A 24,703-nucleotide genomic window follows, 5' to 3' on the forward strand; every position below is an offset into this window, starting at 1 on the left:
CAACCACTGTGCCACCCCAACCACTGTGCCACCGTGCTGCCCCAAACACTGTGCCGCCCCAACCACTGTGCCACCATGCTGCCCCAACCACTGTGCCACCGTGCCGCCACATCCTCTGTGCAGTGCCGCCACATCCACTGTGCCACCGCGCTGCCCCAACCACTGTGCTGCCCCAACCACTGTGCTGCCCCAACCACTGTGCCACCGTGCCGCCCCAACCACTGTGCCACCGTGCCGCCCCAACCACTGTGCCACCGTGCCGCCCCAACCACTGTGCCACCGTGCTGCCCCAACCGCATGCCTTTATGGAAACAAAATTTTACAATATGAGTTTGAAAATTTAGACATGTGTAACAACTAGTAATGAACTCTTACTGTTGTAAGTGTACAGAAAGCAGTAATAGAAAATAAGGTCATTTTGACTCTAATAACAGACATTTTGCCTGATTATGTGTTTTCCATTAATCATAAAAGCTGCTTATATGGCTCATTCTTTAAAAGAGTTTTGAAAATGGTAGCTGCATGACTCCGTTTTTCCTCCAACATTGCCCCATGTAGGTTGTTCTGGAGTTAAACAGCAGCAGCATTTACGAGTTAGAAATTAGTTATTACCTATACTTTAAAGGATAGTGGAGCACAATTTATAATGTACAGAGTACCTATTTATAGTTTGCTAACAGGTGCTTCCCTGATATTTGTCTCTCAGATTTCTATTTCAGGACACTGGCCAGAGCACCTTTAGCACAAACACCACCAGTTGCTTCAACAGTTTGTACAGTGCTGAATTAAAATATTGTTACTCTGATAACTGTTCCATTTGAGATTATGACTGCAAGCATATATAATCTACCACCATATCCCCTCTCGTACTCCATCCTATTCAAGAACTAAGTATGCTTTACTCTTATTTATTAATTATCCCAACCATTTTTATTAAAAAGTTTGTTGTTGGAAATTCTGCTACTCAAATGCTTGTTTCTTAGATTAGTGCCCACCTGGATATATGTATGACAGAATACCTGCTCATTAGCACATCCACATTCTAGGTTGCTGCTCATCAAGGTGCTTTCATCCCAGAGTGCAGTTCATTAATAACACTCTTCCTGAGGCAGGAGGTTGGTGACAATCTTGCAGTCAATAGCAAAGCTCTCTTGCAGAGGAATGGCTGATCACTTCCAATGTATAAAATCATTATGTTTTCATACAACTCTGTGCCTTTTAATCTTCATTACAACTAAATTCCATTTGCCTTTTCCCCTTGTTGGATACTGAAAATGCGTGACAAAAAGAGACCACCTGCATCTTACACATCCTGGTAGTCGCATGATAAAGTTTTGACTATTCATAGTCATCAATCTCTATCAATTAGTCTGCAACAATACCAGCCCTGCCAAAAGCAAGGACCACTGGTGGAGATGCTTTGGGAACTAAAGGTCCAAAGTCATCTGTTCCTTTCAAGGATTTTACACTTAGCACATTCCATTTTCTTTCAATTACTCATATACAGGATCCCGATTATGTTAGGAAGAGGTCTATCTATTTAATGTGGTTGTTTCTGAGTGAGCTGTCGGAAAGCAAGTAGTTCAATCCAATTCATAAGCCACCTGTCAGTCAGTAAGCACTTCATAAATGCCATAAGTTTACATCACTACAAACTGCCATCAACTGAGTGGGAACTTGCTTGTGCTTTTAAATAATCCTACCTCTTTGTTTCAGGTGAATGGTGTAAACCTTCGGAGTGCTACCCATGAGCAGGCAGCAGCAGCACTCAAAAGAGCCGGTCAGACTGTAACCATCGTTGCCCAGTACAGACCAGAAGGTAAGCATGTGTGGCATGTGGCAATCAATGTGTTACTGGCGATGATTGGGCAAATCCAGCAATGACAGCAGATAAAGCTTCTCTTGATTTTCCTGAGGGTGTCTGACTGTTTTAATTCAATTTCTCCACCTCAGAAAGTCAGTCAATTTCCCCAACCCTTTGTCAGTTCTTCCTCTTTGGTGCTTAAACAAAGCTAATATGCAGGTCAATCCAGTTGTACTTGATTAGAAAAATAACTTTGAGTATCATAGCTAGTTGAACACTACTTCTAAGGTATGGCATTCGGAGGCTATTTTAATAAACATATGTTTTCTCTCTCTGTCAGTGCAATAACCTTTTCAGAGTTGTATTTATCTGCCTTTGCATCCAGAAAAGGAAATTGAAAATTATAACAGACCTAACTATGTTGAACATTCGGGTCATTGGCATGTGCATAACAACAGTGACTTCATATCTAAAGCACTTACTTGGTTGAGAGTATTTTGGGATGGCATGAGGGCATGCATCTCGCAGTGCATTCCTTTTCGTTTTTTTAATGGCATTGAACTGTTTCTACCTCAGGGGGGCCTCATTGAGCTATGAAATCATAAACTGCTGGCGACATTGAGATGAGATTCAAGAAAAACACAGTTCAACTTCATGACTAAAAGTGGAAAAATATACTATCATTTATCATTGATGCTTCCTAAAGGAGTACATAATTTGAAATGACCAGGAATTAATATGGTCCATGGAACACTGAAACTAATGGAACATTGATTTTACTCCTGTTCTTTGTGGGGAATAAAAACTTGGGCGCGATTCTCCGACCCCCACGCCGGGTGGGAGAATTGCGGGTGTGCCGGGCGATTCCCTGGCACCCGCACGCGATTCTCCCACCCCCCCCAAACGGCGTGCCGAGTTTTACGACAGGCCGCTCGGAGAATTGCCTCTCGCCGTTTCTAACGGTTGAGCGTCGATTCTCCGGCCCGGATGGGCCGAGCGACCTGCCCAATCCGACCGGTTCACGCGGCGCCAACCACACCTGGTCGCTGCCGGCGTGAACAGCGCGCGAACGCTGCATGTGCGGCCTGTGGGGGGGGGATCGAGCACCAGGGTGGTGCTCAGTGGGGGTCCGGCCTGCGATCGGTGCCCACCGATCGACGGGCCGTCTCTAAAAGACAGACTCTTTTTCCTCCGCCGCCCCGCAAGATCACTCCGACATGTCTTGCAACCGCGCATGCAAAGTGACGTCATTTAAGCGCCGCCGGCCGCGTCATTTACACGGCGCCGCTTTGACGCGGGCGTCAAGGCCCGGCGCACGAAATTGACGTGGCACCGCTCCTAGCCCCCTGGGGGTGGGAGAATAGGGAGTGAGGAGCGGCCTTTGTCTCCCGTTGGGAGAATTTCGCCCCTAGTGTATTGCAGCATTTTATTTTGGGCACGATCTCCCGGCCACATTACGCCTGAAAGGTAGTGCCACATGGCCGGTAGATGCCGGCAGATCCCTCTTCCGGGATCTACCGGCTCGCCACGCCTCATGAGATCTGGCAAGATGTCGCAATGTGAATCCATCCCATTGTGGGCGGACCACATTTTAGAAAATCTGTATTTTAGAGCAAGAGAGACAGCTAGTCTCACTGTAATAGGCATTCCCATTATCAATCAAAGGCGTTGGGATCTAACCCCTTTGCCTTGGAGACCTTGAGCGAGTGCCTTTCAGTGCAGGGATCAGACAGAACGGTACATGTGGCGGTCTCCCAGGGGATTGGAGGCCCTCAGGTGCTTGCCCTCTGGACAGGGTAGCACTGCCAGGGTGCCAAGCTGGCATTGTTCCTGCAATGAGAATCGGGCCTGGGATTCCCTGTGTGGATGCTGGGAGGGGGGTGGGGGGGTGGCTGGACCCACCTTTTAGGTGAGTGGGGGATTGGGTTGAGAGATTTGTGCGATATTCTCTTCCTGCACCATGGAGTTCCAGCGAGCGGATTTCCTCGGTGCAGGAAACAGGACTAAGTGCGATCCCCGCCAAGGCCCTGAATCTACCCAAATAGGAATAAAGTCGCATTCAATAGCATGGGGTTTCTCGGCACTCCGCTCGCTGGGAAACACACGGCTAAACGTGCTCATTATGCTCATATATTCAGCTCTTTTCTCTCCCTACAGTTGCTGCCAGACCTCCTGATATTTTCCAGCATTTTCCCTTTGATGCTCATTATGGGACTCTGTTCCCATTTGGGTAGATTACGCCCAAAGTCTTTCAAATACATTCTCATGCAATTCATATGCAGTGAATTTCTTTGTTGTGGAGTTACTGTTGTACTGTAGCTGAATACAGCAGTCATGGAAAGCAATGGTGTAAAATGGGTAGAATTTTAAGGATGGCGAGTGATCAGTGCTCACCATCCCGAGAGTCAGCATGTAACATTGAACCACCGATTTTTGAACTCCCACTGCCATTTAACGTTCACTTGAGCGTTGATTGGCAGTGGCCGAGACTTCTATTTGCCCTTAGAAGGAAGTCCCACCCATGAAACATATTAGTCAATCTGATTGGCCAACAGCTCTTCAAACGGGCACAGCATTAAAGTGGCCAGAAGCGGTACTGCAACACTCTGCCTGTGACTAACTCCTGGGACATTTGAAAAGGTAAGTCCCGGGGGTCCTTGGCAGCAGGAGGGCAGCAGATACCTGGGGTGATCGTGGCGTTGGGAAGTAGGCCTGGGAGGAAGAGGGTGCTGGAGCTCAAACATCCGATGAGGAGAGTGCCCCAACTCTGAGGGGGGCCTCCATAGCGAGGTGCCCCCTCCCTTTCCCACCTGAGTTGAGGAAAAAGTGAAAATGTCACTTTCCCACCCTACCCACACCTGCCTAAAAGTTGAGGCTGTGCGGGTGGCCATTTAAGAGCCTCAATAGGTGAATGGGTGCGTTTCCCGCCTCAGGCCATGCCCGCTCAAACATGAAATTGTGCCTGGGTTTGGGTGGGCTGTTTTCCGGGAGGAATCAAGTCTATTCAATGTTATGCCCCCCACTGCCTCAGAACCCGCCTTGAAGGAGGCGTAAACTTCTTCCCATGGTTTAGGTTAGCAAAGAAATGTTGATTGGGACATATGGAGGATTCCATGTCCTCATTTAAATATTTGCATAGAATCCTTAACACACAAACACGGTTTCAGTTTAACTTCTTATCTGACGATTGGGTATTTGACACATGCAGAAACTCAGAACCATGTTTGAATGTCTGAACTAAACTGGGGCTGTTTAGCACAGGGCTAAATCGCTGGCTTTGAAAGCAGACCAAGTAGGCCAGCAGCACGGTTCGATTCCCGTAACAGCCTCCCTGAACAGGCGCGGAATGTGGCGACTAGGGCCTTTTTACAGTAACTTCATTTGAAGCCAACTCGTGACAATAAGCGATTTTCATTTCATTTCATTTCAACTACTAGGAAAATAACACCTGTGGAATTTATGCTGGTTTAATAAGGCACCAGCCTGGAGACCTAGTAACAATTTAACTGCAGCTTCAAAGGTGACTGGTCAAAAACAGGCCTGATTCTGTCTATGACTTGAAAAGATAGTTCAATTAGTATTTGTAACTTAGCGATAGCTACACATAATTTTCTTTCCTTGGACTTGAAAGTCTGGAATAAAGATCCAAATGTTGACGCAAAATTGGTATTTCATTTATAGATCTCTGGGTTATGTTCCTCAGGACATTTTTGAACATTGCATTCAAAATTAACCATTCTGGTTATTCTTCGACCTTAAAAACTTTGATGATTCAGAACTGACAGATCTTCAATATGAAAGGAGAGGAGCATGGCATTTATATATCTTGCAGGTCAACCAGACCACCATTTCCACAAAAGTAACATCAAAGCTCATTTTCCCCGCATTCAACCCATTATCACCTCAATTTACGAAAGTAATTTTAGCATGGCCAATCTTCCTAATCTGCACATTTTAATATTCTGGGAGGAAACCCACGTAAACACTGGGAGACTGTGAAAACTCCACACAGTCATCCAAGGCCAGAATTGAATCTGGGTCCCTCATGCTGTGAGGCAATAGCGCTAACCACTGAGTCACCATGCCAGCATACTCAATGGTTGAGCTTCCGCAACCTTTTTGTGAAAAATCCCATGATTCCAGTCTTATGGATGGATGAGAATCTAAATTTGATCATAGTTTCCATAGTTTGTTCTCGAGAATGAGAAGAGATGTGCTTTGTGCTGTCTGAAGATAAGATGTATTTGTTGAGTACAAACAATTGCTCACAATTCAGTCTCCTCTACATTGGGGAGACTAAGTCTACATTGCAGACTTGGTGACTGATTTGCAGAACACCTTCGCTTAGTCCGAAAGCATGATCTTCCCATCGCTTGCCATTTTCAAATATAATTTATTCCAAACACTTATCAATAATACAAACAATCATCATTCAAATATCATTAAGTTTCAAACAGTTTGAAATGTTTCCCTTTTTCTCCACTAAACTACTCCTACATCCCCCCCCCCCCCCCCCCCCCCCCCGACACCCCCCACCACCCGACCCACTGGCGATAGACAGATCCTCAAATAGAGACAGAAAGAGCCACCATCTTACAGAAAACACCTCTTCCGACCCTTTGAGAGCGAACTTAATCTTCTCCAATTGTAGAAATTCCACCAAAACCCCAACCACACTGATACCTTCAGTGGCAGGGCCGACCTCCAACCCAGTAAGATTCGCTGCCAGGCAATCAAAGAGGCAAAAGCCACGAGATTGGCCCCCTTCTCCTCCAGCAGCTCGGGCAGTTCCGAAACACCAAAAAGTGCCACCAAAGGGCACGGCATCATCTTTACCCCTACATTTTCTGACAGGGCCTCGAAAACTGATGCACAGAATTTCCCCCAACTTCGGGCAGGCCCAAAACATATGAACATGATTCTCAGACCCCTTCTTGCACCTCTTGCATACGTCCTCAGCGTCATGGAAGGACCCACTCATACGAGGCCGAGTCATATGGGGACGGTGCAACACCTTAAACTGTATACGGCTCATCCTGGCACAAGATAATGTTGAATTTATCAGGTGCAAAATTTCACTCCAGGCCTCCCCTCCAAGCTCTCACCCCAATTCCTCCTCCCCTTTCCGTCTTATCTCCTCCACTGGCATCTTCTCAGTTTTCAAAACTATCCGTAAATGTCCGCAATCCTCCCTTCCCTCAGCTCATCCTGAGTTAGCACTTTATCCAAAAGCGTATACTTTGGCACTGGGGAAAAGATGGGAGCTCCTTACGAACACAATCCTGGACCTGCATGTACCTGAATTCACTCACCCTTGGTATAATGACTTCCGGCGCTTCACCCTTCCCTGCTCTACCCCTTCCCTATGCCAACTCCTATACGTCGTGTCTATCTCTGTTGAAATGAACCTATGATTCCCACATATTGGGGCCAATACCGACATACCCCTTTCACAGAAGTACCATCTCAGCTGGTTCCATATCCTGAGGGTCGACACCACGGCGGGATTGTTGGTATACCTACCCGGAGAGAATGGGAGGGGGGGCCCGTAAATACACCCCCACAAAGGAGGCCTCCTCAACCTTCACCCATTGCAACCCCTCCCCTCACCAGCGTCTCACCTTCTCTACATTTGCAACCGAATATTAATACAGCAGGTTTGGGAGCACCAATCCCCCCACCCGCCGTCCTCTCCACAAAAACGCCCTGTAGATCCTAAGCATACAAATTCCAAAATTAATTTATCCATCCTCTAGAAGAAAACCTTTGAAAGGAATATCAGAAATTAAAACCTTGGCAAAATGTTAATTTTACGGTCTGTACCCTCCCCACTAAGGATAGACCTTAAATCCCCTTTCATCTCTTCCACCAAACTGGCCAAGTTCCATTTATGCATCATGCCCCAATCATGGGCCACCTGAATACCCGGATACTGAAGCCTTATTTTGGCAGATTTAAATGGAAAGGCACCCAAATTCACTTTCCTCCCCTGTGCATTCACCGGGAATACCTCTTTTTTTTGCCACATTCAGTTTGTACCCAGAAAAGGCACCAAACTTCTCTAGTAGGTCCATTATTTTCCTCAAACACTCCACCAGGTTGAAAACATATGGCAACAAATCATCGGCATATAATAACACCCTGTGCTGCCTACCTCCTGTTACTATGCTGTTCCACTCTCTTGACGCCCAAAATACAATGGCCAAAGGCTCAATAGCTAATGCAAACATCAGCAGGGACAGTGGGCATCCCTGTCTTGTGCCTCTATGCAGACTAAAATATCTTGAATTCATTGTATTCATCCTCACACTTGCCATGGGGGCGGAATATACAATGCACCCATAAAATGAATGCAGCCCAAATCCAAACTGCCCCAAGGTCTCAAACATTCTACCCGGTATGAGTCTATTGATATAATGACTTCCGGCACTTCACCCTTGATGGAGTCATTACCACGTTCAACAGCCTACTGATGTTGCTGGACAGCTGCCGCCCCTTAAGAAACCCTGTCTGATCCTCAGAGACCACCTCTGGCACACACTCCTCCAATTGCCTCACCAACACCTTAACCAGTAACTTCACATCAGTATTCAGCAAGGAGATGGACCTATAAGACCCACACTCTGTCGGATCCTTATCCTTCTTTGGGATCAAAGAAATTGATGCCTGCACAAGTGTGGCTCATAACCTTCCCCCCCCCCCCCAGTGAATCATGAAGCATTCCCAGGAGATGGAGTGTCAACTCTGCCGAACACTGCTTCTAAAATTCTACCAGAAATCGATCTGGCCCTGATGCCTTCCCTGACTGCATCTACCCGACACACTCCATTATCTCCTGAAATCCCAATGGGGCCTCCAATCCCTGCCCCTTCCCGATTTCCACCATTGGGAACTCAACCCATCAGAGGCTGGGCATCGCAGGAGAGCCGGCCGATGATGCTCCAACTGGCGCCGGCCCAGATTTGGGCGCTGGAGTCGATATCAACATCGGGCAACGAAGAATCCAACCCAATGTTTTCCCACTGCAGGAGAATTGCAACCGATTTATCATCCTCCTGGGAGTAAATCGATCTGTGGGGTTGAAACACAGGTCACAGCTGTTCTCCTTCGAGAAATAGGCATATGGAGCTTCCAGGTAAGTGGTATAGCTGTAATTATTTTACCCTGGCTGGATTCTCTAGCTTCCTGCAGAGGGTCTCTCAAGTCAGGGGTCCCTGGGGGGGGGGGGTCAGTTTAGTAAGAGTGGTCTCTGTGGGGGATCCCTCTAGCTAGGGGGTACCTGAGGGAGGTGGTTCCTTCAGTTAGGGTGTTCCGGGGGTGTCTCCCTATTCATGGGGTCCCGGGGGGAATCTCCCTATTCATGGGGTCTGTCTCCCTATTTGTGGGGTTCCTGGGGGAGCCTCCCTATTCTTGGGGTCCGTGGGGGGGGTCTCCCTATTAAGGGGCTTCCGGGGTGGGTTGTAGGGGTGGGGGTCTGGTAGAGGAGGGGAAGAGATCTTAGATAGTGCATTGTGGGGGGGGGAGGGGCTCCCAAATGTACCTTGGGGGCACTCCCCAAAGGAGTTACCCCTTGGCCCACTGCGAGGTCCATCACGTCAGGGCCACGCTGGTAAATACCAGAAGTGATCGCACCCATATGATTGCTGGCCCAGGGAACCAGAGAATCACAGAGGGCCGGAGACTCTGGTGCCGGGCCCGTTAAATGGATGCAAATGGATCATTAAGACCCATTTGCTTTCTTTTACATCCTCCGACCGGCGCGTGTTCATGATCCTCTATCCCGGCGCCAGCAGCGGGGGCGGAACCGTATTTGGATTGGCGCCCGGCACTGATCCCGATTTTCCCCCGATGCCCGATTCTCCGTCCAAACAAGAAACGCACTTTGGGCATCATGGGACAGAGAATCCATCCCATTATCTTTATTCCGTTATTAGCACCTTTTTTAGTCTTTAATACTATCATTAATAATCCCTATGTCTTGTATCAGTGACATCATTGTCAATCTCTCCTGGGTCCCACGTATCCCTGACCAGCAATAAATCTCTCTGACTGTGACCTCAGCGGGGACAGACTCCGCGAGGCACAGTGCCATTGAATAGCGGTGTAATGCTTGGCGCTGCAGCCACCGAGAAGTACCCTGCCAAACCCAAAGGGGGCCTTAATCTTTCCACTGAATCACACTCATTTGGGCAGCACGGTAGCACAAGTGAATAGCACTGTGGCTTCACAGCGCCAGGGACCCAGGTTCAATTCCCCACTGGGTCACTGTCTGTGCGGAGTCTGCACTTTTTCCCGTGCGTGTGTTTCCTCCGGGTGCTCCGGTTTCCTCCCACAGTCCAAAGACGTGCAGGTTAGGTGGATTGACCGTGCTAAATTGCCCTCAGTGTCCAAAAAGGTGAGGAGGGGTTATTGGGTTACGGGGATAGGGTGGAAGTGAGGGCTTAATGTGGGTCGGTGCAGACTCGATGGGCCGAATGGCCTCCTTCTGCACTCTATGTTCTAATTAATGGATATGAAACCGAGTCTCGTATTGAGCGCGTTTAGCCAGGTAATTCCCAACACTGGCGGTGCCGAGAATGAAACTCAAAATTAAACAGGACTCCGCTTCATTTCTGGACCTCGGGGAGGAACACCCCACCAAGGCCAAACTTAGTCTTGTTTCCTGCACAAATGAGCTCCACTCACCAGTGCAGGAAGAGATCGGACCCTCACCGTGTCCTCCGGAACCCCAAACTCACGGGGGGGGGGGTCATCAAGCCCCCCCCCCCCCCCCGCACCCAGTCTCATCGGGGCTGGGCACGCCTAATCATGCCCTGGCATAGGCATGATGTCACCTGGGCATCCTTGTAGTGCCAGGGTGACACCCAGGTGGTACTGCCAGGGTGCCGAGGTGGAACTGTCAAGGTGCCGGGCTGGCTGTGCTATGGTGTCCAGGTGGCATCAGGAGTGCCAGGGTACCACCCTACCCAGAGTCCAGCCACCCTGGGACCCCAATGGCTTGGGAGATCCCCTAAGTGGCGATACACCTGGTACACGTTTGTGGAAAGTGGTGCTAAATGGGGCCCGCTCAGGGTCTCCGAGGCAAGGCCGTTAGGTTCCGGCGCAGACGTATTCAAGTGAGATTAACTGTGAATTTGAATATGCAAATCTGGATCCCGACCTCAATGGGCGAGATCCAGATTGTGACGCCTAGCAAGATCTTGTTACATCTTGTGAAGCCGTTGAGGCCAGTTAATCAAGCGAAAGATCTCTCACGAGATTTACCAGCCTTGTTGTGCCCCAAGTCGGGCGCGGCGAGGCCGATAGATCACGCCCCAAATCTTTTGGTGTCCTGAGAATGGAGGAAAATGGCATTAAAAGTCAATCATTGATGAGATTAGGAAGCGAAGGAAGGGTTTTTCCTTTCCTTGAAAAACATTGCTGACACAGTTCCATCAATCACCAGATTAATTGAACTCAGTTTGAATTTTGAATGCGTTATACCAGCCCAATACCTTAATCATTACATTGCCATATCTGGGTGGTGTTTGAACCCACAACCTTCTGATTTAGAGGCTAGATTTCTACCAACTAAATCAACCTGACAAACATATTTACAAATTCCTGCTTGGTTTGTAACTGGTAAAATTTAAATCCAATTCTTTTCAAGCAGTTCTACAATTTTGCTAAAATACACCAGAAGAATATTTCACAAATGAGCTTACAACGTTGTTAAACATAACAACGAAAGCCATTTGTTCATCGGCATATTACAATATAATTTCTCAGCAGTCTACATAAATATCGGAAACAGTTTAAGTTGATAAGAGATGCAGTTTAAATGCTGGCTATTCTTATATAAAGGCTTCATAAATCAGTGTATAATCAGTGAGCATTTCTAAATTTAATTCCTTTGATTTTTTTTAATGTTAAATTCTGTCACAAAGGTAAATATTTTAATCTACTCAGTGGCAAAGTTCAGAATCATTTAAAGACGTAATCATTCATTCTTTCAGTTCCACCACTGCAGGAAGAAGATTTAAAAACAGCCAAACAGCTGTGTGGCATGCAGAGGTGGATATAAAGGGAATTCCATCTGTGGCTTTATTGCACAGTTTTAATTTTGTAATCAAGACATTGCAAGCTACTTATTCACGATCTGATTGATAGAAGAACCTAAAGGTCATTGCATTAATTGAAAATGATTATTAGTTTGGAATTACATCGTATTCCAGTCAGCATTTGTTTAATTCCTTTAATTACACTTTACTTTCGGGACTCAAATGATCTTCTCTCATAGTTTATGTCACACTCACTGGATTGGAATTTAATTACTCATTGATCCACGAACTACTGGACCTCAGAAACAGGAATATCTTCCTAAATGCTAGATTCCAAATCAAGCCCAATTTGTAGAATTAATGTGAGGGTGAGTTCAGTGTAGATGTAATGTCTCAGGGCTAATGGTTAGTCCCAGTCTTTTTGCATTAGTCTGGTAGATCCATTCTCTGGACACTTCCAACAGTCCCACTCTCTTTGGATAAATCCTACAGATCCAGTTTCTTTGTATCTCAATTCCTAGTCTCTCTTGACAATTCAAAATCTTAGACTCTGCATAGTTTTCGGTCACAGTTTAGATTTTCTCTTTTACAGTCCCAGACATATAGATAGGCTAGGAGATTGGGCTGATGGAGTTTAATGTAGATGCTTGTGAGGTTATCCATTTTGGCCAAAAAATAGAAAGGCAAATATTATCTAAATGGAAACAGATTCAAAATGCATCTAGGCAGAGGGATCTAGGTGTCTTTGTTCATCAATTACAGAAAGTTGGTATGCAGGTGCAGCACGTAATTTAAAAGCAAATGGAATGTTCGCGTTTATTGCAAAACTGGAGTATAAAAGTAGAAAAATATTGTAGCATTTGTGTCGAGTGTTGGTGAGACCACATCTGGAGTATTGTATCCAGTTTTGGTGTGATTGCATTGGAGGCAGTTCAGAGGAGATTCAACAAATTGATTCCAGGGATGAAAGGGTTGACATATAGAACATAGAACAGTACAGCACAGAACAGGCCCTTCGGCCCTCAATGTTGTGCCGAGCCATGATCCCCCTACTCAAACCCACGTATCCACCCTATACCCATAACCCAACAACCCCCCCCTCCCTTAACCTTACTTTTTATTAGGACACTACGGGCAATTTAGCATGGCCAATCCACCTAACCCGCACATCTTTGGACTGTGGGAGGAAACCGGAGCACCCGGAGGAAACCCACGCACACAGGGGGAGGACGTGCAGACTCCACACAGACAGTGACCCAGCCGGGAATCGAACCTGGGACCCTGGAGCTGTGAAGCATTTATGCTAACCACCATGCTACCCTGCTGCCCCAATATGAGGAGTGATTAAACACTTTGGGCTTATACTCGCTAGAGTTTAGAAAGATGAGGGAAACTGATTGAGGTATATAAGATACTAAAAGGGATTGATGAAGTAAACATATGTCCCCCCTTGTAGGGCAATCTAGAATGAGAGGTCACAGATACAGGTTGAAAGGTGGTAGATTTAGAACTGAGATGAGGAGCCAGTACTTCTCGCTGCCCGATAGTGCGGTGGAATCTGAGTCATTAAATGGTTTCAAGAAGGACATAGATGTATTTCTGATTTAGAAAATGGGGTAAAGGGATATGGGGAACAGGTAGGAAGGTGGATTTGAGACCAGGAAGAGATCAGCAATGATCTGATTGAATGGCGGAGCAGGCTCGAAGGGTTGAATTGCCTACTTCTGCCCCTAATTCCTACCCTATGTCTCTTTAGTTAGATCCCACATTCCAGACATATTTAGACTGCTACATTTTTGGATGGTACCTACAGTTTAATTTTCTTGGTATTTCTTGCACTGTTCCCGTTTCTTTTGATGGATCCACTATGATTGCACTATGGTGTTACCTTAGCAAATTTTAAAATCCATTGGTTATATTGGCACGATGGGTGGCACGGTTGCACTGTTGTTTCACAGCGCCAGGGACTCGGGTTCGATTCCCGGCTTGGGTCGCTGTCTGTGAGGAATCTGCATATTCTCCCTGTGTCTGCGTGGGTTTCCTCCAGGTGCTCCGGTTTCCTCCCACAAGTCACGAAAGACATGTATGTTAGGTGAATTGGACATTCTGAATTATCCCTCTGTATACCCGAACAGGGGTCGGAGTGTGGTGACTAGGGGATTTTCACAGTAACTTCATTGCAGTGTTAATGTAAGCCTACTTGTGACACTAATGAAGATTATTAGTATTATTGGGCAGAACTTTAACTGCTGGTAGATGGTAGGGGTGTTTGGGTTGGCGTGAGGGTGGGGGTGGTGAGGTGGGGGGAGATGATTAAGATCCTGAAAAGTGCCAGTGGGTTGGATGTAACTTGGTATTATCCTATCCACTTATGTTTTAACTGCATATTTGGAGATGGCACTGTCAGGCAAGTGAGTTCAACATTTATAGCTTCAGAAATTGTGAAAAATGAAAATCGCTTATTGTCACGAGTAGGCTTCAACGACGTTACTGTGAAAAGCCCCTAGTCGCCACATTCCGGCGCCTGTCCGGGGAGGCTGGTACAGGAATCGAACCGTGCTGCTGGCCTGCTTGGTCTGCTTTAAAAGCCAGCGATTTAGCCAAGTGAGATGGTTATGACTTTCCAAAGTTCCTAGATTCTAGAATGTTCCAAGCGGATTGGAGGTTAGCAAATCGAACTTTCCTATTCATAAATAGAATAAAAATAGGAAACTGGCCAGTTAGTCATCAGGAAAATGATGTAATCCATAAATCAGGAAATCTTAATAATGTGCAGAAAACCATGGTGTGATCAGACAGAGTGGACATGGTTTTGCGAAAGGGAAATCTTGTTTGACAGAGTTATTCAATTTTTTGAGGATGTAACTGGTGGGGTAGATAAAAGGGAACCAGTAGATGTAATATGTTTGGATTTCCAAAAGGCGTTCAGAAGGTGACAAACACAAATGTTTAGTACACAAGATAACGGCTTAAAGAGTTGAGATAGTATGTTGGCATGGATAGAGGATTCATTAATGGACAGGAAGCAAAGAGTAGAGATAAACAGACTTTTTTTTCAAGATAATGAGCCTCAAGTATTTACAATCTATTAATGAGTTAGACAAAGACATCGGGGGTAATTCATCTAAATATGCTGACGATACCAAGCTATGTGGGAATGTAAACTGTGAGGAGGGCACAAAGAGCCTGCAAAGAGGTAAAGATAGGTTGAATGAGTGGGCAACAAGGCGGCAAGATTGAGTATAATGTGGGATAGTATGAGTTTATTCATTCTGGTAAAATTGGTAAGCAGTATATTTTCGAAAAGATGTGAGATTTGTAAATGTTGATTTTCAGAGGAACATTGGTGTACTCCTACAAGGAATACAAAAAGTAAACAAGAAAATAAACAATTAAGAAGGCAAATAGCATTGCAAGGGGATTGGATTACAAGAATAAGGAAGTTTCGCTCATTTGCACAGGGTTTTGGTGAGTCCACACCTGGAGCAGTGTGTACAGTTTTGTGCACCATATTTGAGAAAGAATATACATCTCATTGGAGGAAGTACAGTGAAGGTTAAATGAATTGGTTTCTGGGATGAGTGGGTTTCCTACAATGAGAGGTGAGTAAATTGGTGCTATATTATCTGGGGTTTAGAAAAATGAACTGTGACCTCATTGAAACATACAAGATTCTGAAGGGGCTTGACAGAGTAGATGCTGTGAGGTTGTTTCCTCTGCCTGGGGAGTCTAGAATCTGGAGTCACTGTCTCAGGGTAAGGGGCCAATCATTTAGGACTGAAACAGAGAGATATGTCTTCACTCAAAGAGCTGTGAATCTTTGGAAATTGTCTACCCCAGAGGATTGTGGATGCTCCATTGTTGAACATACTTAAGACTGAGATAGCCGATTCGGGGGAACCACAGGTTTGAGCCAGGGAGGTGGGAGGGAAATTTTTGGAAATTGGAGGAGAAACGGGTTAAGACACTAAAAGATTTGTTTCTTAGGGGTTGGTTTGCAGGACTAAAGGAGCTGGAAGCAAGTATGGGCTGGAGCAGGGGGGAAATGTTTAGATACATGCAGGTTCGAGATTTTGCCAAAAAGGAGATACAGGGCTTCCCGGTGGAGCTGGCATCCACATTGCTGGAGGAGGTGCTGACGACAGGGGGACCGGAGAAGGGGATAGTGTCAGCGGTTTGCGGGGCTATTTTGGAAGAGGAGAAGGCACCACTGGAAGGGATCAAAGCAAACTGGGAGGAAGAGTTGGGAGAGGATATGGAGGAGAGGTTCTGGTGTGAGGTGCACCGGAGAGTCAATGCCTCCACCTTGTGCACGAGATTGGGGCTGATACAGCTGAAGGTGGTATACAGAGAACACCTCACGAGGACGAGGATGAGCCGATTCTTTGAAGGAGTCAAAGATGTGTGTGAACGTTGCGGGTGGGGGGAGGGGGACGCTAACGTTCATATGTTTTGGTCCTGTCCAAAGTTGGAGGATTACTGGAAGGAGGTTTTTAGGGTAATCTCTAAAGTGGTGGTCCCGGGAGGCCATATTCGGGGTGTTGGACCAGCCAGGGTTGGGAATGGGTGCGGAGACAGATGTTGTAGCCTTCGCCTCGTTGGATCGCCCGAAGGCGGATCCTGAAGGGTTGGAGAGCAACCTCTTAACCCTGTGCCCTAGAGTGACGGGGGGACTTGACTCTTGAGAAGGTTAAGTTTAAACTGAGGGGAAGGATGGAGGGGTTCTACAATTCATGGGCATTATTCATTATGCACTTTCAAGAACTGGATAACATTGAACATTAGTTGGGGGGGGGTGGGTGGGATGGTTGGGGAGAGGGGGGCGGTGACTATGGGTGATTCCTTTTTGTCATTTGTTTCTGTGGATATGCGGGCTAATGTTTGGGGTTTGGTGGGAAGATGGGATCGTTGTTATTGATATGGGGATTGACATATTTGTTACTGATTGTTGTTTATTGTTGTTGGGTGTAAATTTGGGAGAAAATGTGAAAAAGGAGAATAAAAAATATTAAAAATAAAAAGACTGAGATAGACTCATTTTGGTCTCTCAGGGCATGAGGGATATGGGAGAAGCGGGCGAAAAGTGGAGTAGATGCCAAAGATCAATCATGGTGATATTGAATTGCTTGACAAGTCTGCTTGTGCTTCTATTTCTTATGAGATCGTTGAACTCGGAGTACTCTATCCGGGTTTGGGAGATCACAGTCCTGCTCAATTCCTTGGCCATTCCTACCTGAGAGGTTAGCCTTTTCTTCCCGGTTAGAAGGCAACCGTCCCTCAGATCCCACAGAAGGGCTTCCCGGAAAGATTCAAAGACGTACTAAATTCTTACTGACAAAACATATTGATTTCTAGCCTCCTACTACCTGCCCCCCCCCCCCTTCTCTCTGTATAGATCTATTTTGGTAAAATTCCACCTGTTTTGTTTGGACAAGCAGCATGGACAGATTAACCTAAAGCTGCTGTGTTAGTACGGTCTTTTTGGAAGAAGACTTAAGAGTCATAAAGGTGCTTTATAAATAGAACAAAATTCTCAACACTACATAGATAATGAATTACTTGGAAATGCATTGAGTTTTTATGCACACAAACGTGACAAGAGATTCCACAAGCAATAATGAATAAACGATTAATCCGTTTTTAGTACTGGTGGAGGGACAATTGTTTAGCAACACACCTATCTTGCAAGTAGGCTCAAAGGATTTTTTATTCCTGCTGGAAGAGACACTTACGGCCTCAGTTTAATATCTTGTGCAAAGTTTGTCACCTCTAACAATCCAGTGGAGTGCTTGTCTTTTAGCAAGTGTAGCTTGTATTGGCAATCTTGATTATGAGCTGGCAGGCAAGCACTGCTGCCTCACAGCGCCTGGGACTCGGGTTTGATTCCGACCTTGGGTGACTGTGCAGAACATAGAACATACAGTGCAGAAGGAGGCCATTCAGCCCATCGAGTCTGCACCAACCCACTTAAGCCCTCACTTCCACCCTATCCCTGTAACCCAATAACCCCTCCTAACCATTTTGATCATAAGGGCAATTTATCATGGCCAATCCACCTAACCTGCACGTCTCTGGACTGTGGGAGGAATCCGGAGCACCCGGAGAAAACCCACGCAGACATGGGGAGAATGTGCAGACTCCGCACAGACAGTGACCAGCAGGGAATCGAACCCGGGACCCTGTCGCTGTGAAGCCACATTGCTATCCACTTGTGCTACCGTGCTGCCCTTTTTTACACGGAGATGAAAAAATTAGAAGAATGGCAAAATAGCTTTCAAAGCTGCCTGTTTGCACAATCTCCCCATGTCTGCATGGGTTTCCTCCGGTTGCTCTGGTTTCCTCTCACAGTCCAAAGGTGTGCAGGTTAGACGGATGGCCATGATACATTGCCCCTTAGTGTCCAAAGATTAGGTGGGGTTATGGCGATAGAGTAAGGGAATGGGCCAAGTTAGGGTGATTTATCGGAGGGTCGGTGCAGACCTAATGGACCGAATGGCTCTTCCTGCACAGTACAGGTTCTATGATAATTTGGGAAAATCTGATGCATCAACAAAGGAACTCAGCTACTGGCCGGATAAATAAATTAATGCTGCTTTCATGCCAATTAGTGTTTTAGGATCCACTAGCTGAAATCATCGGCCAGAATTTTACTTTTCCACCCCCTGTCCCATTATCTCTCCCACTGACAAGTTCTGAGTCGGGGTGAAGTTCTGAGGCAGGGTGGGTGAAATTTCACAGACAGGATTCGCTCTGGGTTCCCGCCCACCTCAACCTTGTTGTAATTTTACAATGAGGTGCGCAGGACCTTGGACGAGGATCCCATCCTTGTCCCAATCAATGCACACTTAAGGACCATTTCCTGCCCAGCCTCAACTTTTAGGCTGGCAGGTGGATGACAACTCAGGGAGAAACCCAGAAGCAAATAAATCTAGATCTTGGAATGGAAGAGGGTGGTAGCCCTTCATTAGAACCTCCTCTGACTAGGGAATGCACTCCAATTAAGGCCCAGTGACCTCCAGATGTCCCAACCCCCCATAGGCTATCCCTGAGACCCTGACCGCCTCCCAGACCTTTCCCACCCTTCCCACCTTGGGATCCCTGACTCTTACCCGGGCATCCGCCTCCCAGGATGTATGCTCTGGTAGATCCGTGCAGTGCCTCTTCTTTTTTTTAAAGTATTTTTAATCAGGTTTTGCAGAATTTTTCATAAAAGAACAGTAATAACAATAATAACAAAAGTAACTAGAGTGAATATTAACATAGCGTAAAAAGAGAATATAGAATAACAATTAAATAGACATTACCCCACGCGACCCAGTCTTCCCACATCATCCCAATGAAGCAATCACCCCCTACACCCCTCCCCCCAACCCCCACGGTGCCTAGCTTTATCTTTTAAAAAAATATATTTTTTTGAAATAATTTTTATTCACGTTTTCAACAACAAATTTTATCACAACAGAGAAAAAAAGTAACCCCTCCCCTCCAATACAAAAACAATAAATTAACAATAAAAAGAAATAAGCATAAAACCATGAGTACGAACCCCCATAACGAACCCGTAGCACCCCCCCCCCCCGACTACCTTCCCCCGATTCCCGTCCACTTTCCCCTGATTCTTGGCCACCCGGCTATTCTTCCTCTTGTTCGTTGGCCACAAACAGGTCCCGGAACAGTTGCATGAGTGGCTCCCACGTTCTGTGGAAGCCGTCGTCTGACCCTCGGATGGCGAATTTGATTTTCTCCATTTGGAGAGATTCCGAGAGGTCGGACAGCCAGTCTGCAGCTCTAGGTGGTGCTGCTGACTGCCAGCCAAACAGGATTCTACGGAGGGCGACCAGGGAGGCAAAGGCAAGGGCGTCTGCCCTCCTCCCCAGGAATAGATCTGGCTGTTCTGAAACCCCGAAGACCGCCACTATCGGGCATGGCTCCATCCTCACCCCCACCACTTTAGACATAGCCTCGAAGAAGGCTGTCCAGTACTCCACAAGTCTGGGGCAAGACCAGAACATGTGGGCGTGGTTGGCCGGGCCTCTTTGGCACCGTTCACATCTGTCCTCCACCTCCGGGAAGAACCTACTCGTACGGTTTCTTGTTAAGTGGGCTCTATGTACCACTTTTAGTTGCGTCAGGCTGAGCCTTGCGCACGTGGCGGTGGAGTTGACCCTATGCAGTGCTTCGCTCCAGAGTCCCCACCCTATCTGAATCCCCAGGTCATCCTCCCATTTCTTTCTTGTTGCGTCCAGTACGGTGTCGGCCCTTTCTACCAGTCGGTCATACATGTCGCTACAGTTCCCTTTATCTAGGATATTTGCGTCCAATAGGTCTTCCAGTAGTGTCTGTCGGGGCAGTTGTGGGTACGTCCTTGTCTCCTTTTGTAAAAAGTTTTTGAGTTGCAGATACCGTAGCTCGTTCCCCCTGGCTAGCCAAAATTTCTCTGTCAGTTTGTCCAGTGTTGCGATCCTGCCGTCCGTGTATAGGTCCCTGAGTGTCAGTGTCCCTCCGTCCTGCCTCCACCTTTTGAAGGTGGCGTCGGTCAGTGCTGGTGTGAACCAATGGTTGTTGCAGATGGGAGCCTTGTCCGACATTTTGGTCAGGCCAAATTGCTGCCGCAGTTGGTTCCAGGATTGGAGGGTGGCTGTCACCACTGGGCTGCTGGAGTGTTTTTTGGGTGGAGATGGGAGTGCTGCGGTGGCGAGGGCCCGGAGGGAGGTCCCCATGCAGGAGGCCTCCTCCGCGCGCACCCACTCGGCCTCTGGCTCCTGGATCCATCCCCTTACTCGCTCGGCTGTTGCCGCCCAGTGGTAGAATTGTAGGTTTGGGAGGGCTAGCCCCCCCCGGATTTTGTTTTTTGTAGGACCTTCTTTGGGATCCTAGCATTTTTACCCCCCCCCGCCATATGAACGCCATGATTAGTTTGTCCAGCGCTTTGAAAAAGGCCTTGGGGATGTAGATCGGAATGGATCTAAACAGGAAAAGGAACCTGGGCAGTACGTTCATTTTGATCGTCTGGACTCTCCCTGCGAGGGAGAGTGGGAGTGTGTTCCATCTTTGCAGGTCCTTTTTTACTTCCTCCGTCAGACTGGTGAGGCTCCATTTATGGATCCCTTTCCAGTCATGGGCTATTTGGATCCCCAGGTAGTGGAATTTGTGTCAGGCTTGTTTGAACGGCAGCCCCTTTAGTGCTGCACCCCCCCCCCCCCCCCCCCCCCCCCCCCCTTTGCGGGTGTACTGGGAAGATCTCGCTTTTGCTCATGTTGAGTTTGTAGTCCGAGAAGGCTCCAAACTCTTTCAGGAGCGCGATGATTCCGTCCATGCTGCTCTGTGGGTCCGAGATGTAGAGGAGCAGGTCGTCTGCATAGAGTGAGACTCTGTGCTCTCTGCCTCCCCTTCGGATCCCCCTTCAATTTTTTGCTGCCCTGAGCGCGATTGATAGCGGTTCGATTGCTAGTGCGAACAGCAGCGGGGACAGTGGGCATCCTTGTCTGGTGCCCGTGTGCAGCTGGAAGTATTGGGAGTTGGTATTGTTGGTCCGTACGGTCGCCATGGTACCGTTGTATAGGCGCTTTACCCAAGCGGTGAACCCTGTTCCAAGCCCGAACCGCTCCAGTACCTCTATGAGGTATTTCCATTCGACTCTGTCGAAGGCCTTTTCTGCGTCCAGGGAGACGATCACCTCTTGTGTTCTCTCCCTGGAAGGGGTCATTATCATGTTCAGCAGGCGCCTGATGTTCGAGGTAAGCTGTCTACTTTTGACGAAGCCCGTCTGGTCCTCTGTGACCACTTCGGGTACACGGTCTTCTAGCCTTTTGGCTAGGATTTTGGCCAGTATTTTGGCGTCTGCGTTCAGCAGTGAGATGGGTCTGTATGACCCACATTCCATTGGGTCTTTGTCTTTCTTAGGTATCAGCGAGATTGAGGCCTGTGCTAACGTGGGTGACAGTGTGCCCCTAGCTAGCGAGTCTGTGAACATCTCCCGCAGGTGCGGGGCCAGCGCTGTCACAAATTTTTTGTAGAAGTCCGACGGGAATCCGTCTGGTCCCGGCGCCTTCCCCGTCTGCATGGAGCTAATGCTGTCCATGATCTCTCCCAGTGCTAGTGGTGCTTCCAGGTCCTGTTTTCTGCCCTCCCACGACTGGTATGTCCAGTCCATCAAGGAACCGGTTCATCCCAGCCTTCCCCGTTGGGGGCTCTGAGGTGTACAGCTCTTGGTAGAAGGCCTTGAAGGTTTTGTTAATCCTCTCTGGTTCTGTTTCCAACGTGCCTCCGGTACCCCTGATTTGCGCAATTTCTCTGGTGGCTGCCTGCTTTCTCAGCTGGTGTGCCAACAGGCGGCTGGCTTTGTCTCTGTGTTCGTACAGGGTCCCGCGCACCTGGCGGAGTTGGTGCACTGCTTTCGTGGTGGAGAGCAGGTCAAAGTTCCTTTGTAGTTCTTTCCTCTCCGCCAGGAGCTCTACGGTCGGGGCCTCGGAGTATTTACGGTCTACCTCCAGTATGGAGTCAACCGGCTTCTGCCTAGCCACCCTTTCCTCCCTATCTCTTTGCGCTTTGAAGGCAATGATTTCCCCTCTTAGTACGGCCTTAAGCGCTTCCCAGAACGTGGAGGGTGAGACCTCCCTGTTTTGGTTGTTCTCCTTGTACTCTGCTATGGCCCGCACTATCCTTTCGCTGAAGGCCTTGTCAGCTAGTAAGGCACCGTGCAACCTCCAAGGCGCTGGGCCCTTCCCGTCTCGAGCCGCACGTCCATGTAGTGTGGAGCGTGGTCTGATATCACAATTGCGGAGTATTCCACTTTGTCTATCCCTGGAAGCACCGTTTTCCCCACCACAAAGACGTCAATTCTGGTGTACATGTTGTGTACTGGGGAGAAGAAGGAGAATTCTTTCTCCCCCGAGTGGGCGAACCTCCAGGGGTCCACTGCTCCCATCTGCTCCATAAAGTGACTGAGTTCCCTTGCCATGCTTGAGGTTTTCCCCATTTTGGGGTTTGATCTGTCCGTCTTTGGATCCTGTACACAGTTGAAGTCCCCTCCCATGATTAGTCGATGCGTCGCTATGTCCGGGATTTCTGCCATGGTCTTTTTGATGAAACTTCTGTCGTCCCAGTTGGGCGCGTACACGTTGACTAAAACTACCGGCGCCCCATCCAGCGCTGACCATGACATAACGCCCCCCTGGGCCTGTAACTGTAGTGCCTCTTCTAGTCACTTCAGCGCTGTTGCTGGAGGGACTGGTGAGATGCCAGCCAATCTGATTGTCCAGTAGCTCTTCAAGGCAGGACTTTCTCCTAACTGAGGTGCGGAAGTCCTGCCTTATACCAAGCAACACTCATTGGGGCAAAAAGTGGCAGTTGGTGGGAATCTGTTATCCACTGACTCTTCAAATGGCGAGGGCCAGAATATTAAAAATTCAGACCTTGGTGAGTGGGATTTGTTGTCTTGATTATTTCAGACGGGTGGCATTTTCTAAATGACAGTGGCACCATCTGGGAATTCTAATCTATGAGAGTATTTTGAATAATCGCAGGGGGAAAGGATACCCAGAAATTCTCCATGGTGCTTGCTACTTCAAATCATCCAGCTCTATCTTTAAATACATTCATACATTTTGCATGTGTTTAGTACACCTCTGGCACCACAATCTTGTGTCACACCTGAATGTGCAAAGCATGTGTCAGATTTACAGTTGATTGGCTTGTATGTCACATTTGCAAAATAGCATATCTGGAACATAATGATAGTGCAGTAGCAAACAGGAATGAAAAATACCAATTCAGAACAGACAGTCAATAATTAACCACTAATAATCTTTCTAGCAAGGAACCAGAGGTGAGCCAATAAAATTATTCAAAATATTTCTTATAGATTAGAATTCCCAGAATATTTTACTGACAATTAGAAAACGTCACCCTTCTGAGTTGATCAAACACCAACACATTTTAAAGTTGGGAACATACAACACAGGAAGACTTTCCAGATTCACAGTAGATCGACAGCTCAGTGTGTGTCAGGACCAATTGTTTGTAAGTCCGATTGCAACGTTTAGAGCTATGGAAAAGACTTGAGATCGGACCGTTATAAATGCCAGAAAGCCGTTATTGGGGCTAAGGTAATTGTGATTTTCTTTTTGAACAAATATATCAAAATAATAGTGCAGCGTGAACATTTGAACTGTTCCTGAAGTAAACCTGTTGGCAAACAATGCAATTAACTATATTCAAGGGCTACTTTATTCATTGCATCATATGAATATGGAGTTATTCGTTTCACTGTGGTATGTGAAGGAAGTCTTTTTTTAAATCTAGTGCTGCTTACAGACTTTGGGGTTGGATTTCCATGAGGGTAGGGTTCTTCCAACCAAATGCTGTTCCATGTTTAAATTGCCCTCCTTGAATTCAACTATGCCCCTCTCCAAAGGACATGTTGGGGGATAACCTTGTTAACCTCCTTTGCAACCCATGCTACTTCCTTGGATTTTGCCAAATAGATTAATCACAGCACCCCGCCATATTTTTCTGAAGAATGATAATTGAAAGTCCCTGTCATCTATGACCTTATTATGTATCATTTCTTTGAATTGTTGCTTGTGACTGATATTATAGCTTACAGGTAATAAATCTTTTCCCTTACTTTATCCTGACTTTACTTTAAACCAGCTGTGCATCCAAAATATGTTACTTTATCACATATTCACAGATCGGTTTCTCTCCATACTCCTCTGTAACCTTTCACTACTTCACACACCTTACCTTGTCTCACTCTTTTCACCTTTCCTTTAAAAATCCTTATTTTCCATGTCCTCCAACCCCCATCCAAAATCTTTACTCTTAATAAGCTCCCTCTTTTTGTCCCTCAACCGCT

General features: G+C 47.0%; 1 protein-coding gene across 8 annotated transcripts in view; it reads left to right on the forward strand.

Annotated features, from left to right (window-relative positions):
• The window catches only part of dlg3 (discs, large homolog 3 (Drosophila)), a 758,334-nt gene that overhangs the window by 609,361 nt on the left and 124,270 nt on the right, over nucleotides 1-24,703 (forward strand). For all 8 annotated transcript variants that reach the window (XM_038776233.1, XM_038776232.1, XM_038776230.1 and 5 more), the window contains one exon: nucleotides 1,717-1,819. In XM_038776233.1, coding sequence (XP_038632161.1) covers nucleotides 1,717-1,819 — 103 coding nt within the window. The remainder of the gene's footprint in view (nucleotides 1-1,716; nucleotides 1,820-24,703) is intronic.

This window comes from Scyliorhinus canicula, chromosome 17 (genome assembly GCF_902713615.1).
Source record: "Scyliorhinus canicula chromosome 17, sScyCan1.1, whole genome shotgun sequence".
Lineage (NCBI taxonomy): Eukaryota > Metazoa > Chordata > Chondrichthyes > Carcharhiniformes > Scyliorhinidae > Scyliorhinus > Scyliorhinus canicula.